Source organism: Stigmatopora argus, chromosome 8 (genome assembly GCF_051989625.1).
Source record: "Stigmatopora argus isolate UIUO_Sarg chromosome 8, RoL_Sarg_1.0, whole genome shotgun sequence".
NCBI lineage: Eukaryota > Metazoa > Chordata > Actinopteri > Syngnathiformes > Syngnathidae > Stigmatopora > Stigmatopora argus.
Window position 1 is genome coordinate 9,577,280 of NC_135394.1, and position 15,214 is coordinate 9,592,493.

The 15,214-nt window shown below is 41.9% G+C and overlaps 2 protein-coding genes across 4 annotated transcripts in view; one reads left to right on the forward strand and one right to left on the reverse strand.

Moving 5' to 3' along the window:
- The window catches only part of ralgps2 (Ral GEF with PH domain and SH3 binding motif 2), a 50,005-nt gene that overhangs the window by 24,642 nt on the left and 10,149 nt on the right, over nucleotides 1–15,214 (forward strand). The gene's annotated exons all lie outside the window — the stretch shown is intronic.
- angptl1a (angiopoietin-like 1a) lies at nucleotides 647–13,479 on the reverse strand. Its single transcript, XM_077607164.1, has 6 exons — nucleotides 13,257–13,479; nucleotides 5,863–6,125; nucleotides 4,658–5,278; nucleotides 2,984–3,177; nucleotides 2,144–2,414; nucleotides 647–2,061 (listed from the first exon to the last, which is right to left on the reverse strand). The coding sequence occupies exons 2-6, from the start codon at nucleotides 6,050–6,052 to the stop codon at nucleotides 1,874–1,876; spliced, it is 1,464 nt and encodes a 487-aa protein (XP_077463290.1). The 5' UTR covers nucleotides 6,053–6,125; nucleotides 13,257–13,479; the 3' UTR covers nucleotides 647–1,873.

Genomic DNA, 15,214 nt, shown 5'->3' on the forward strand with positions numbered 1-15,214 from the left:
ATCACGCTCGCTTTCCAGCAAGGAAAATCCTCGCGTTGGGTTTATGGCCAGACTGCGTATTTTGGTTTTCACATTACAGATTTGCTAGTTTCGTACTGTAGCTACTGAAATGCAGACGTGTTTTTTCGCCTGTTTCAAGCTGAGCTCTGCACACGCAAGCAAACCTGTCATTAGGCCCGCTGTAGACACAGACCACCTCCTTGTCTGCACTTTTCACAGTGCCACTCTGTTTAGCGCTGTGATTAACTCGTGCCTGTTCACACCAGTCAATCACGCGCATAAAGAGACCACAGAGACGTGCAGTTCCGCTGTGATAAAACACACACCGTCTTTCAATGGCTTCCCCAAGTCATTATTTCACCCCTTGTCTGCAGTAGCAGTAATTGCTCGGCTCCTTTGGGGTCTCTCGCATACTGTAAGTGAATTTTCTCTTGGCCACTTGTGGCAATTTCGCTCTGTCTGTCACAGATGTGTATTTAATTATCAGGAAAAAAATGTTTTAAAAGACACGTGTAGGTTTTTTCAAACACTTTTAATTGGACAAAATGACTGACAACTGGCTGTGTGTCACAGTCCTTACTTTCTCTTTTATACAAGAACCCCCATTTCATCCTTCTGAAACAATGTTTGCATAAATATTGTTGGATTCTATAAAACGTGAAGGGAATGCAACTAGAGTGAGGAAAAACATTTCCCCCAATTAAAGTTATTGTTCCATCTGCGTACTCCCCTAAGCCTATTTTACGGTTTTATAAATTGGCTTAACATGACACGACTGGGCTGAAAATTAATCGTTACCACAAATATCTGGCTATGGAAACCAGCATCGAGTGGCATAAATGGCACCGAGAACATTTAGGCATGAGCTGAGTCACAGCTATTAAGTATACTGTCATAAGGCATGAGTTATTTACACGCCAGTGGATTTGATTGCCAGGAATCCCCCCAAAAATGTAGAAATTCATTCCAGAACTAGAGAACATTTCACTAATTCAATCTTATTTTTCTGTCTTGGGTGGAAATAAGTCTTAATAATAATAACTAGAGACAAAAGAATGAGAACAAAAAAAAAACGATGCAGGAAAATATATTTTTAAGTACCAAATAAGTCTGCTGTACCCTGTAAAATGCTGTTTTTCTCAAATTTAATCTCTAACAACACTGCTGTCTATGGTAACTGAGAACATTTCTTTTAATAAACATAATAATTTCTTGTGGAATCATATAATACGCCAGATTTGACACCATCAGACAGTTTTCCCAAAGAACAGCTACAGCAAATTCATGTCATAGAAAACCTCAGTAAATTTCCCCTCCTGGTCTGTGGTACCAGCTAGCTATATATCATGCCACACCTCGTCTGTTATGATGAGCTAATTAATTTTACCAACGTGTTATTGGTGAATATGTCGCACAACACCAGAGAAGAAGAGGCTTGTTTTTAACAAAACAGTTAAGCCAAAATATCCTCCAATTCTGACCCATAGCGTGACACTAGCCCATGAATATCTTACTTTATTAATTAGCCCTTGATATAAATGTAAGATGATCCTGAGAACAATATTTTTCTTATTGAAAAAAACAAACAAAGACCAATTCCCTATTTCCAATAGGAATCATTCGGCAAATAATACTGATTGTCCTGGTATCATAAGGCTAGATGTACACTCAAGATTTACACTTTTTTTTTTTCAACACTTATATTTCCTATTGTTTTTGCATCTGCATGGAGTCCATCAGTCCTTGCGAAAACGGATTCACCCTTCTCTTACTTAAATGCCAGTCTTTGTCCTCGTACAGTGTTTATTCAGGGATACTTCAAATAAAAATAAAATAAGCCTAGAGAATTAAGGGAGCCACTGTGGTCCAGTTTTTAGTCAATAGGCCGGATCATCAAGCGCACTGATTTGAGTGAGTAGAATCCCCCTCCGTATTCAGCCCAGAAGATTCCATCCTGAAACTTGCTGCGGTAAACTCCGCCGCTGTACCACACGCCGTTCAAGTTGGTCTGACCGCATGCGTTGTACCACCAGCCACCCTTGTGGAAGTGGGCACAGTTACCTGGAGCAGGACCACAATAGTAACCATTACCGTTTTCGTTTGAAAACAAGTGGAAATTCCGCCTTTTGCCACAATGATATACCTGAAAAAGCGTCTTTGTCCCGGTCCAGCGTGGTGAACTGTTTTCCGTTGTGGCTTGTGAGGGAGTCGCCGGCGTTGCCCTGGTAGGCCCCCAACCTCAGACGGTAGCCTTCGCTTTCCGACTCGAGGCGGAAGCTGCCGTACTCGGCGTATACTTTCTTGCCATTCCAGTCCTCTAGCTCCACCATCAGCTTGTAGTCGCCCTGCTTGCCCAGGTTGTAGATATTCTCCAGACCCAGCCAGTGTTCGCCATCAATGTTGCCGAAGCCCCTCTGCCAAGGGATAGATTTGCGTCATCCCCCTTGCAGATGATAATTAATAAGGCTGAGGCTCATCAGTTGGGATTTAATTACGGTTGCTAAGATGCATTTCTCTGCGTTGCCAGAGGTTGATTACTTAATGTATTCTTTTATTTATGATGCTGCAGGCAGTTTCTGGAGCAGTTTTTTTTTACCCCAGTGAAGTTGTAAAGCAAAAATGGGGACAAATAAGCACATACCGCATTTCCATCTCAGCCCAATGGCCCTTTACTAATTCTGTATATTTGCGTTATGGCCCCTGGCCACGAGTGCAGTTTGTATAAAAATCTGCAGCTAAATTGTTTATAGTCACGGAACATGCGTTGGCCTAGTAGCCTCGAAACGAAGCCCCCCCCCCCTATACACCCAAATGGTTGCTATAGCAGTTTTCCTCATTAGGGTTGCAGCAGTGACTTTGTCCTCACCTTGCCCTGCTTTATTTTTGTCACGGTAACATTAAACTTGCTTGATACTCGAAGGTTAAAACCTTTTGGGGAGACTTTCTATTATACTTGGACTTTGCTACCACCATTGGAATGTACCTTATAGTTTTCCCAATTGCGGAAAAAGTTGACAGAGCCATCTCGCCTCCTCTGCAAAACAGTCCAGCCGCCGTTGTCGAGGCCGTGTTCACACCATACTTGAATCAAACGCTCGCTGCCGTCTGTCTTCAGCAGGTACATGCCGCTGGTGGTGTGACCGGCTTTCCTCACCTGGAAGCAGTCCTTGAATGGACCTTCAGTTCAAAAATATAGATTTATATTGATGAAATCAATTCCAGGATGCAATTATGTCTATAAAACACTATAGAAACAAATACATGAATACATACACGGCCTTAAAAACAAAAAGCCAATGTAATTGATGGCACAAAAAAAAATATATCCGTGTCCAGGGGGGATGCAAAACAAGTCATTTCAGCTGCAAGCCTCCAAACATCCTGTCGTCTAAAGCCATCCAAACACATTTTGGATTATTTGAGTGGGTATTCACTAGCGAGCGGCCAGCGCAATATTCAGATGAATAATTTCGTTGTGTTTCCTGCGTTTGCCCTTTAGTGGATGTTGTCTTGTGCCTAGAGGCCTGAAATGGTTTTCCCAGTTGAGTTTCGGATCTACCCATTGTAAGGTCTCGCTATTTCTAATGTTCTACTGATAGATCTCCTGCACATTTACCAGTAGCTATTCATTTCTGTCAGTGTCATATCACTTTGTGCAAACACAAGTTCTGAGATGTCGAGTCTTCAAGCTAAATCCACCCGCAAAGCCACAGCGGTTTCCAAAAGGGTCTCAAATAGTCCAAACTGTGGTCGCTTAATGCGTATTTATAGTAATGGTGAGCATGCGTGGACCAGATTCTATTAGTGGTCAATGTTGTATTTGGTCGGGTGGAATACGAGCTTTTCTCTCTCATCCTAACTGTCACTGCAGTATGTTGAGAATGGTTGTTTCAACCGCTGTACAATACAATAAAATGATTCATTTTTGTTATAAAAACTCGAAAGTGATCTTTACTGAACCTTTTTTGAAATAAATCGACAATGACAATATTGACGTTTGTTAAACTACTTATCCACAAGGGAAACAAGGAATCCACCCGTTTTATATTTATAGGCAACGGTAAATTCTGTTTTGCGTGTAAACTCCAGTAAGTGTAGTGACCGAAGAACTCCCTTTCATGTTGAATTTGGATTCTCTTGTTTTCATGCAACCCCTTTCTTGCATCTTGTCATAGAATGATATGCTCATATCATTCGGATATTCTAACTCTTACAAAGATTTGTAGGGCTAGATGATTTCGTTCCTTGTTTTTGGACGAAAATATAGCGTAATGGGGTACATATGTTCAGCGGCCGATTAGACAACTGGATGATATCACCGTCTCACTAAAATGCCAAGTATCCATCAACAATCTTCCTGTCTGCACGCTACAAAATTATTGGATTCGCTAAAATTTATTAAAACAAAAGATGGAGAGGGATGATTGAAATGTATTTTTAATGGCAAGCTAAATAGACATTTATCACATGGCTACTTGCTGCAGGTCTCTTGTTTAATGGTAAATGTAGAGTTTTTGTCTGAAATCTGACTTGGCCCATTGAGAAAATCTACTACTCTCTGGATGCGCTCTTTTTGTTGTTTTGGCTTTGGCTTTGATGTCAAGATGTAGAAAACAGAGCCCCCCTGCCAACACACCTCTGTGTAACTGGTACTCACCGTCAGAAGTGAGGGTTCCCTGTGGCGGAGGAGGTTCTTTTTCAAAGGGGCTCGGGGTGGGCGAGTTCACACGCGATCCTCGCGAAAAAGCCTGGTTGTTGTGGTCCCGCTGTATTTCATTGGTGAAGCGGTTGTTGATAGGGATAGTCTGCGGCACCACCTGAACCAGCGGAGGCACCGCAGGCAGATCGCCTCGCCCCGCGGGCCTCAGGCAGTGCTCCTCCAAGGCTGAGATGAGAACGGACTGGTTGTTGACCGCCCCAGCCATGCTGGCAAAGCGGGCCTCCAACTCCCTGTACCTGGAGTTCAGACGCATCATCTCAGAGGTCACGTTGAGGACGCGGTTCTCCAGCTGTGCCAGCTCCAGGGAGTTGTCCCGCTTCCTGATGATCTCATGCAGCAGCTGCATGTAGAGTTGGGTCACTCTGGAGTTCATGTTCCTACTCTCTTTCCTCAGCAGCTTCATCTCATTCACTAGGTTGCCGTCCACATCCACCACCAGCTGCAGCGTGTCAATCTCACGCCGCTGTTTGTTCAGGACTTCCCGCACATCTGCCAGGTCCATTCGGGTCACTCTGTCTTTGTCTGGCTCGGGGCCTGTGGAGCTGGCACAGATTGGACCTGATAACAAATGACGTGCCGATAGTGAGAAGTCAGGAATAGCTACAGTTGTTCACATTCACCTGACAGTGTGCCAGAAGTCAATGAACTCTTCTGTTATTCATCTACGATAGAACAATGGGAAATTATCTTTTAAATCTTTAGTTCAAATGTTTGAAGTGTCTGTTGATGACTCAGGTCAATTTTGGGGGATACGGTACGTTTCCCACATGTTATGGTGGATTAATTGAGGTATTTTTAAAAAGTGAACAAAACCTTTTGGGTTAGATCTGGCAGTTCGACCCCCATACATGCATGTTTTGGGGATGTGGGAGGAAAACAGGGTATACCCAGAGAAACCCCACACAGACACAGAGAGAACATGCAATCTCCAAACAGGGAGCCCAGTTGATTTGATTTGTTACAAATGGATTTTAGCATTTCATATGTTTTTATTGGTCTCAGAAGAGGTAACTACTCCTATAAATGAACTCCTGATATTCGGATCAGTTGTAATTGATTACCCTTACAATGAAATGACCTGGACGAATTGAAATATTCACAGATATCAGACGAACAGGCAAAAATATCAATATCATTCAGACCTGTAATTTTCTGCTCAGGCACCAGGAAGGTGTAGGAACACTTTTTGGCGTCGGGATCCACAGGAGCTCTTTTACTTCTTTGAAAAGATGTCTCTTTTTTTCCCTGGGTCTCACCAGAAGCCCAGCAGGAGTTTCCCTCCCAATGGGAGAGGCAAAGTAGGGCGCACAGGGTCCACATCAGCCCCCGCATTTCTGCTCTGATGGATTGATGGACAGCTACTTGTGCCTACCCTCTTCCTCCAAGCCCTCCCAGGCTATCCAGTCTGTGAAGACAAGACCTTAAAATTCTAGTGTTCGGCAGACAGTAGTTTGGGGGTTCAGCAAAATAATTAGGAATAAAATTCACATACTGGATCTAAGGTTTGAGGTTACCCTGTCATCTCAGACAAAAATCAAACAGCTTGGGTTTAAAGTGCACACCAAAGTTGATCACGACCGACTCTATTTGACACATTTTAGTGAGTGGTTGTTTGAAAAAGTGTGTCAGCGTTTAGTTTTGTTAGCATGCAATAATCTGAAAGAACACATAAGGCTGACCTGCCAACATGAGATCTGTTTTGTATCTTTTCCTTCCCCCACTTAGAGACACTCTGTTTATCTGACAGTCTGTAGCTTAAGAGCCAATGTGTGGCGGATGATGACTGAGCTTTGTCTTTGCTACCTATTTTCGAGCTTTGCTTTCTTAAGAAATGTGCATATTTTTGTGGGGTTTTTTTTAAAGGCAAACTGAAATGATGAGGTTGGTTGTTGGGTTTTTGCAATCTAGGGACATCTAGCTCGTGTTGATGCTTAATTGATTATGGTAGAGGTCCACTTTATTTAAACTGGCATGGTTAACTAAATCATTCATTCGCCCTAAATGAATCCATCCCATGAATTAATAATAATAAGCACAAGAGCTTTTACACTTTTAGAACAATGTGCATGCTGAATTATTTTGTTATCCCATTTTTTTTCGTATTAGATGAACCCTTTTGGGTGCAGTGACATGGCTATGGAGGAATGCAAAATGAATAATGCAGAAAGCGAGAATGGAGGCGCAAGCTTTAATTTTTGGAACTTGGGCATTCATCGCAGCTTCATTTTGCCAAAAGCTCTCAGTATAAAACAAACATTCTTGCATTTGGTATGCATTTTAAAAGATTGGGAGTGTATAATGTTAATATTTAAAACACGCAATAGAATACCACTTCTTCTAGATCGATGATAGCTTGGTCAGAAACGTTTAGGATTGGAAAAATTGTCTCATTGCCATGTTAACCTTAAGTTGTCAAACATGATAATCAGTCATTCAGTTTTGCTTCTAGCCGCGCATTCCTCAGTGCTAACTCAATTGTCCTGCGTGTATCCCTTTCTATACATTTGTTTGCTTTGGTTGTCCCTTTAAATCTTATCTCACCACCACTGTGCATAATCAACTACTTTTTATATGAAGACAACCGCAGACGCTGCTATTAAATCTGCACACAAATATTACACATCCTTTACAATTCTTGCCATCTATTCTTCAGTTGTTGCATCAACATTTTCATAGTTAAACGGTTCAAATTGGAAAAGCTGCTGTAACCTATTCAAGACTGGATTCAGATGATTGCCCAATTCTGACCAGGATTAATGATGATCTACAATGGTTTTACTTGACCCACGCAGTACAAATCCAACTAACACATGAGTCAAAGTCCCATATATCCTTCAACAAAGGCACCAAATAGTCTTAACGCTCATGTCGGCTTAATCCTATTTCTGTTTTCCATCAACCAACTGGCACGACAACGATGACGCCATTTAGCTCCCTGGCCTTGGTCTTTCCTTTTTCTAATCTGGCGGCTCAAGCTCCTGACAGTCAGTCTTGACTCATTGCAAAGTCCATGAAACCTGGTCCCTTCTGTGTTCGCCGTATGACGGCATTGTGGTTTTTGAGGGCTTCAAACAACTCCTTCGCCCACTTTCCTCGGATCCATGTTTAGAGGGAACAGGATTACAGCTATGGGTTGCATGTGTGACTATCCGGATGAGTTACTAATCTTTTCAGAGGCTAGTTGACAGCGCTTAGATGAATGATGGGAATGACTTAGGCTGCATCAGCACACTAGCCGACACCAGCTCTGCCGTGAATTGCTTTCTTGATGAAGTAATGCAATCCAAATTTGTATGCAAGTCAGACCCTTCGCCTAACGTGGAAAAGAACTCAGAAATACACTCTTTTGTATGGAAAAAAATAGGCAAGGAATATAAAGCAGTAGTAACGTGTTTTGGGACTATACTGGAATTTATCTGTCTGTGACCCTAAGTTGAGCAAAAACTCTCGTCATTTCAAAATGTTATTTTTCCCTTTCACCTTATTGGTAGCTTGTCAGTCCATTTCCTTTCTTGTAATCACACAATCTACTGTCTTCCCACTCTTCCTCCTTCCCGTTCCTGCCAAATCCCTTGAACGGCAATTTGGCATACAAAGTTAGACTTGATTCATTCATTGTCACTTTCTACAAACTCGCATGCTCAATAACAAAGCAGCAAAAATCAGCATGACACAATGAAGTCGCTGCTAGCCTCCAACCCCACCCGCCTTACAGTGTACTTTGGCAACAGGGCTAGTGCCATAAGTCTTTCTAAGTGCACAGCCGGGGTCCTTAACCGTCTAACTGTTATTAACAGACCTCCCTTCCCACTTTTCTATTTTGGCACTGCGGTTTCATTCAACTACCTAGCTGTTTTTGCCATATCCATGAAAGAAACAAATGTTTTTTGTGTCATCTATTTCCTTTGTACTATATGCTTCATGGATTTTAGCCATTTTCATTTCAACACAGGTGCTCATGCAAATTTTGTGATTTTTGACTCTATATAGAGGCAGTCATTTCATTAATTGGCTGTCCTTGATGGTACTAACCGTCCATTCCATTTTGACGTTCTGACTTTAGTGTCATTGAACTTTCACTCCATTGCATTGGATTTATATTTCAAAGTTATTCTTTTGTGTGTGTTAATTCGATATTGAAAATCGCCCCAAAATTGTCATTAAATTTGATTTTAGGTGCTCTTGAACTGATGAACTGTTCAATGACAGATGAATGAGACAATGTAAATGCACAAATATAAACTAACAAGCCACAGAAAAAAACACATTCGATAACTTACTGGACTTTTGATGTTATAAATCCCCTATGAACCTTATGATAGGGTACTTGGCCCACCCATGGTGTCACACCTTAAAGTCCAAGACATTTCTTTAAGTAGAAAATAGGTGAAGAATACCACTTTGTGGAATTACCAAAAGGGAACCCATTTAATCAGTTTGACAGAGTGAAAAATGGCCTTAAGAGAGATGTGTGCACGACAGCAAGCCAAGTAGTCCCTAATATTTATGGTCCTTTTTAAAGATTTCTCACCCTACTTATTCTCACTGAATGTGGCTCTTTGTCTCATACAGCATGTACAGGAGGTGAGGTATTTCCTTCACATCCCCATCCCTTAATAATTAAACAGTGCGGTAGTAGCTTGTTGGACTCCCTGATGCTTTAAGTTGTTTTCCCGCACATATATTGGTACAAAATGTAAACGCTTCCATGTGTTGCTGCCAGCTAAAGAGAATGTTTTTGTCTTATATGAGGCAGAAATAATATTTTATGATGTCTGAGGGGCTAAAAAAAATAAAATGAGATATGAGCTCATTGAGCAAAACTGCATCTGTTGCAGGCAGATGGAAAAACTAGTGATTTTTAAATGACATCATAACCAATGTTTAATGAGTTATTAAGAGGCCAGTGGTATCTTTTATCGCTAAATTACATAAACTAATATGTATTTCTTGAATATATTATACGGAACAGCCAGTGCATGTCCCCGTACCAGCGAACAAAACATAAATGTATGGTACGTAAATGAAAAAGATGTCAAATCGATTTCAAGTGAGAGGTCGTGAACGCACATAGCTACTACTGCTGTATATTGGAATAAATGATCCACTCACTAAAGGCAAATGCGTAATTTTAAGTAAGATTTGTCCTTTTTTAATTTCGTCTTTTTCATTAAACAATTTTTAAAGCATAGATTCAATCATGGCATATTGTAATCATGCCATAAAATGGCCTATTTGTGTATGTATTTTGCAAGAAACATGGAAACACTTTATTTGCGTTAGTAGGGCACCAAAAATAATTTAAGGAGGCCACATCTGGCCCCTGAAACCTTGAATTTGACTGTAGTGATTCATTACATATTTTATGGATACAATAGTTCATTTCTGAAGTCTTAATGCATTTTCCGCCATCAGGTTATATACTTTCAAGTCCTTATTGTCTGCGGTGATTTACCAAAGCAGTAACCTGGGGGAAATGTACATATTTTTATAACCCATGTACTGTATTTCTCAGCATCAAAAACACCTGGATTTAGAAAATTATTATTTTTCCACTTGTCCAAATGCCCCTGAAATCTCCAAGAAATAAGCAATTTTAAGGATCAAATATCTGTCTTGTGCTGTCGTCCAAGCGTTCGATTACATCATGTTACCAGCCACTGTTTGCACTACATACAAATGAACTCCCTCCCTTTGCTCGCTGAAACAGATGTTACCGCAATAACTGCCAACCATTGTGGAAGAGGGGGGGAAATGTGTTGATAAACTGACAAAACCCAAGACGTGAGTTGAGCACAGCATGCCCGCTGACCTTTTCAAGCACAAAAATGGAGCCGTGTTAAATGAAAAATGCCTTCTAAGAGATTAGCCGTCACCACCAGCGTGGGATGAAAATGGAAAATGCTTTTGTGTTGCCGTACGAGCGGTGGCGCTTTACGTCTCGCTGTTAAACGCCACATGTGGGACGTATTAAAAAATGGCGCTACGGAGTATTTTCTGCGCGGAACGGGACCTGAGCCAGCGGTCTTGTCGGAGTCTTCCCTCGGGATTAGAAGGTGAAAGATGGGGGGTGGGGGGTGGAAATTGAGATGTTTTCCCAGATTAAGTGGCTCACTTTGGAGAAGACGTCTTGCCGGCTGGCTACCGAGTTGTAGCCCACGTTCACCCCAATCTGTTTCCTTTTTTGTAGCAGTGAAACATTAACCATGTTGGTTGATGGGCAGGTCAGAGGTCTATATGCTCGATTAGGGTAACGTCCCACCCTACCCCTTCTCACCGTGTCAACACCCATCTGCTGTTTCGATCAATTGCTCTTTGTGGGGGCCCACCTCCACTCCCACAAACAAAGGAGTTGTCTTTCGTAAATACTGTAATTGATTTGCCTTACAACTTTTGTGGTTTAGTGTTGTTCGATAGAAGCAGTAGTTGAAAGTAGAAAAGCACAAATAGTGGCTTTTGTATTTAAATCATCCCTGCCGTTGAACACCGTTGAACAATCTGATTTTGGTTCGGTCCGAATCTGACCTGTGCTCATTTGTTTGTGGATATAAATTGGATATATGCCTTTGCTAGGTTCTAGTTGTCTTTTGAGATTCTCAATCATTCTGGTCTCTTGGCAGCAAATGTAGCCCAATCCATTCCCGTTAGCTTTCACAGCAATTCATAAAAGGCCCTCTCTCACTGGTTGCCTGCCACACACTGTCAGGATAAGGACCCTGCAATTTCCCATCACCCTAGGACACACACAGCCCTTTGTGTCCTTGCCTTAAACACACTCCAGGAATTGTATTATAACCTGATCATTTCTGGAAATTCCTCGCTGGGTTCCCCCCCTGACGTAATGTTCGTAGTGGTTGCCCCTGGTAAATTGTGGTTTGAGCCGCCCGGGGATCCGGGTTAGAATGGAGAACCGGAAGAGAATTACAACCCCTTCTGGTATTGTTTCTCTTTGCTGGATATCCATCTCAGAGTGTGTCTGAGTGTTAGTGTTGAGTAAAAGGTTTCCATGAACAACTTCATATTCTTTGTCCCTCTACTAATCCTGTAATCATGACTTGTTCTGTCAACTGTGTCCATGCTTGTCATTACCAGCAAACTGCTATAAACAATATTACATTTACACTGAAATTCTAGGTGCTATTTGTCTACATACGATATTTTCGTTAGGTTTTTTTTGTCTTTGTAGATTTCAATTGACCTAAATAGTCGTAGATAGGTCTGAGTAATCAGGCCAATAACTATCAATTTTCTTTGTTTTTTTAGATAGTCTCATTTCTTTCACAAACTGCTATGTGGACTTCATCCATATTAGTACCGCTCATATATCTTCTGGAGTGCTTATCCTTATAGTGGCTGATATAGAGTCTCTCCCAGATGTCTTTGACCACAATTCAGAGAGAGGTAACCCTGGACTGGTTACCAGTAAATCATCGAGCGCAATCGAATGGTTGAGTTTTCCACAGAAAATCCGCACCACCCCAAAGATAACAACACATGCCTGCCTCACAATTGAACACTTGTGCTTCTGGGTCTGTCAACGAGTCATCAATCACTTTCCATCCCCCGATAAAATTTATCATTGCAACGTTATTTGACATGGGTTTCTTTTGGATCTTTTTCAATGGAATCGTAATTAAATGTGACTCAGTTGATCAAGACTGAACTACAAGTAGCATAATTTAGTCACTAAGCTCATCTGAGCTCTCTGTCGAATGTCTGCATTGGCAAATCGGCTGGACTTGGAGCCCATCAACTTGAGTGTCAGTTTCCTGGCAAACTAGCTATTTGCTACTGGATGCTAACCCGGAAGCGTGTCCTGAGCTTCCCAAGTGCCTTGAAAACTACTCGAGAGCTTGCAGTAACTGTCTCAGGTGAAAGCTGGAATGTCCTGGATGTTCATCAAGCAGTTGCTCCACTTTTTTATGACTGGATCTCCCCTTAGACTCTCAATTTCCAGACCCAACAGAGCTACGGATGAATATTATTTCTCCGGACTATCGTTACACAAGGTCTGCACCGCGATCCAAATAGTTCTTGAAGCCTGTCCTTTCTCTGTCCTGGTAGTTGACAGCAACCACAGAAATGCTTTTGCCTTGAAATTTTTCCACCATTTTATATATCGAGAGATCACAGTATTTTGTGCTAATGTTTCGATTCAACCTGGAGAAGAACCATGCTTCAGGTGATGATGCGCCTTTAAGAAGGAAAAAACAAATGATATCTCTCGATCTCTCCCATCTGATCGGGTCAACCAAGTGTTTTGGCAGGAATGTTGCTTCCTTCCTCTTGTGCTTTCTCTCTCTCCCCTGCTGCTAAGCAGCCACATATTAATGTCACTTGATGATTCTCCAGTAAATCCCGGCCTGAATTGACACAGATGTCACAGTTGGAGTCACGTGTATTCTCGTGCCTGACACTGCTCGAGAGAAGGCGAGTCCTGCTAAATTGTTCTGCCTGGAGCTTCCAGGCACAAAAGCTCTGCAGAATTCCTCCACACGCACTCACGAGTAGACCAAGCACAATACTAGACCCGTACCTTGTTCTGAGCGGTGAAGTGCGTGTCCTGAAGTTAAGGTCTGGCGTCTGCGCTGTGTTGTGATTTTAGCCAGCGGGACTCATCTCCGTCGTCTTCTCTTTTGTACCCTCCTACAAAATCAACCTTTTCTTGCTACGGAGGCCTACTACTTCCCAGAGATGTGCGTCAAGCCCAAGTTTCAGAAGCCGGCCTCTCGCGCAGACTGGACTCTTGAGGACTGATGCCTCTGCTTTTTCCACAAAGGATGGGGTTGACTTGAAGAGGAGAAGGGGTGTGAGAGTTCCAGATTGCCACCCCCCCTTCTGTTGTCCCTCCTCTCTGTTTTCTTTGGAGTGGGCCAGCCTACTTCTGATGTCACTGATTGGAGAAAAGAGGAATTTCATTTTTAACCCACTACTTGGTTGTAACTAATTTCTCAGGTGCATTCCGTAACAAGTTTTGATTTAACGGTGAACCGTATGGCCACTTTAGCCAGTCTTAGCACCACATTGTTATTCGTTGTGACTGACTTTATCCCCTCAGAAGTCGATCGCAAGATAGATATGGAATTGTAATGTATTTGATTGTGTAGGGTTACTATGGTAACTAAAGGAATACAGGTTGCTACATAAATGCTTACTTTTTATTGATATTTGGTAGGTAGATACGACTAAAAGGCGCTTTTAAAAAATGTTTTATTATTTATTAAACATCCTCCATTACCAGGGCAAATGGTCACGTCCAATCAGGATTCAGTTCTACACAACTATTTGATGATTGTGAAGAGAAAAAAGTTAGAACTTGAAATTTCAAGCCAACCAATTGCCAAAAGTAAAAGAAAAGAGAATAGTCTGTAATGTGTTTTCATTGTAGTTTATCAGGATCATCTTTCAGTGGTATCCAATTAGGGTATCAGACCCTTTTGAATTTTGATTAGGAAGCCTCAAATCGGCCTTAGATTCGATCATCGTATTGTTTCTCGTCTTTTTTTCTGCAGCAGCTTCCTGTAAATCAGTCCATAGGACATTAAAATCTCAACGAATCTCCAACTTTTAGAAACTTTGATGAGCAAGAGGTACAAATCTCTAAATTTGTCCTGACTTAAGAATGATGGAGGATAATTTGGCAATCCTGCAGTCACTGACTTAGATCAGAAGCAGGGAATCCACCTCAAATTTGGCTCAATTATCCATATGTACTTTAGCTTTAGCTTATTGCTGTTCGCAAAGCTCTGCCTCGAGCCTCTTTGGCTTCGGATTGACCACTTTCCCCTCCTACAATTTAGAGACCGATTATTTCTAACTACCGCCAGTACTTAGAGAGGCTGTAGACTTAAATGATTGTCCCAGTAATTCAAGATCCACTGACTGTCCGGGTGTGTAGTCTGTTCCCGCCTATTTGTTTTTTATCAACACTGTCATCTACTTGGGGCCTAAGAACAGATGGATCTGCTGGGAAAACAAGTTGAGGTGTAGCTGAATTGCTTTCCATTTGTCGGTATTGACGGCGACAGACATTCGTTCCATTTTAACTGGGAGGGCTGGCTGGGATCATTGGCCGCCAACCCTTTCCAGTTGAAATGGATTAAACGTCTATCGTTGTCAACGCCACCTAATATTCATATCTCTCGAAGTACCTTGTTTGCCTGCTAGGGCTGTCATTGAGTAATTGAGAGCTAATTCTTTCAATTCTACTCTAGTTGATGAATTGTTAAGAGAACGTATTGATACAAGTTGGGAGAAGATTTCCCTCAGTGTTTTCACTCGTCAAAACTAGTGAAACATGAAACGAGCCGGTCCTCACTCATGCGTTGGACCCGGCATCTGCTCCCTTTGTGTTCCCATTCATTTGTGTATTTGCCTTTGCTTTGTAATGAGCTGAACTCCCGGTAAAATTTGTTTTTGTTAGACTGCCAACAGATGGCCCTCATCCCCATTTGGAGCGTAGATCAGATGCTTGACTTGATGGGACAAAGCTTA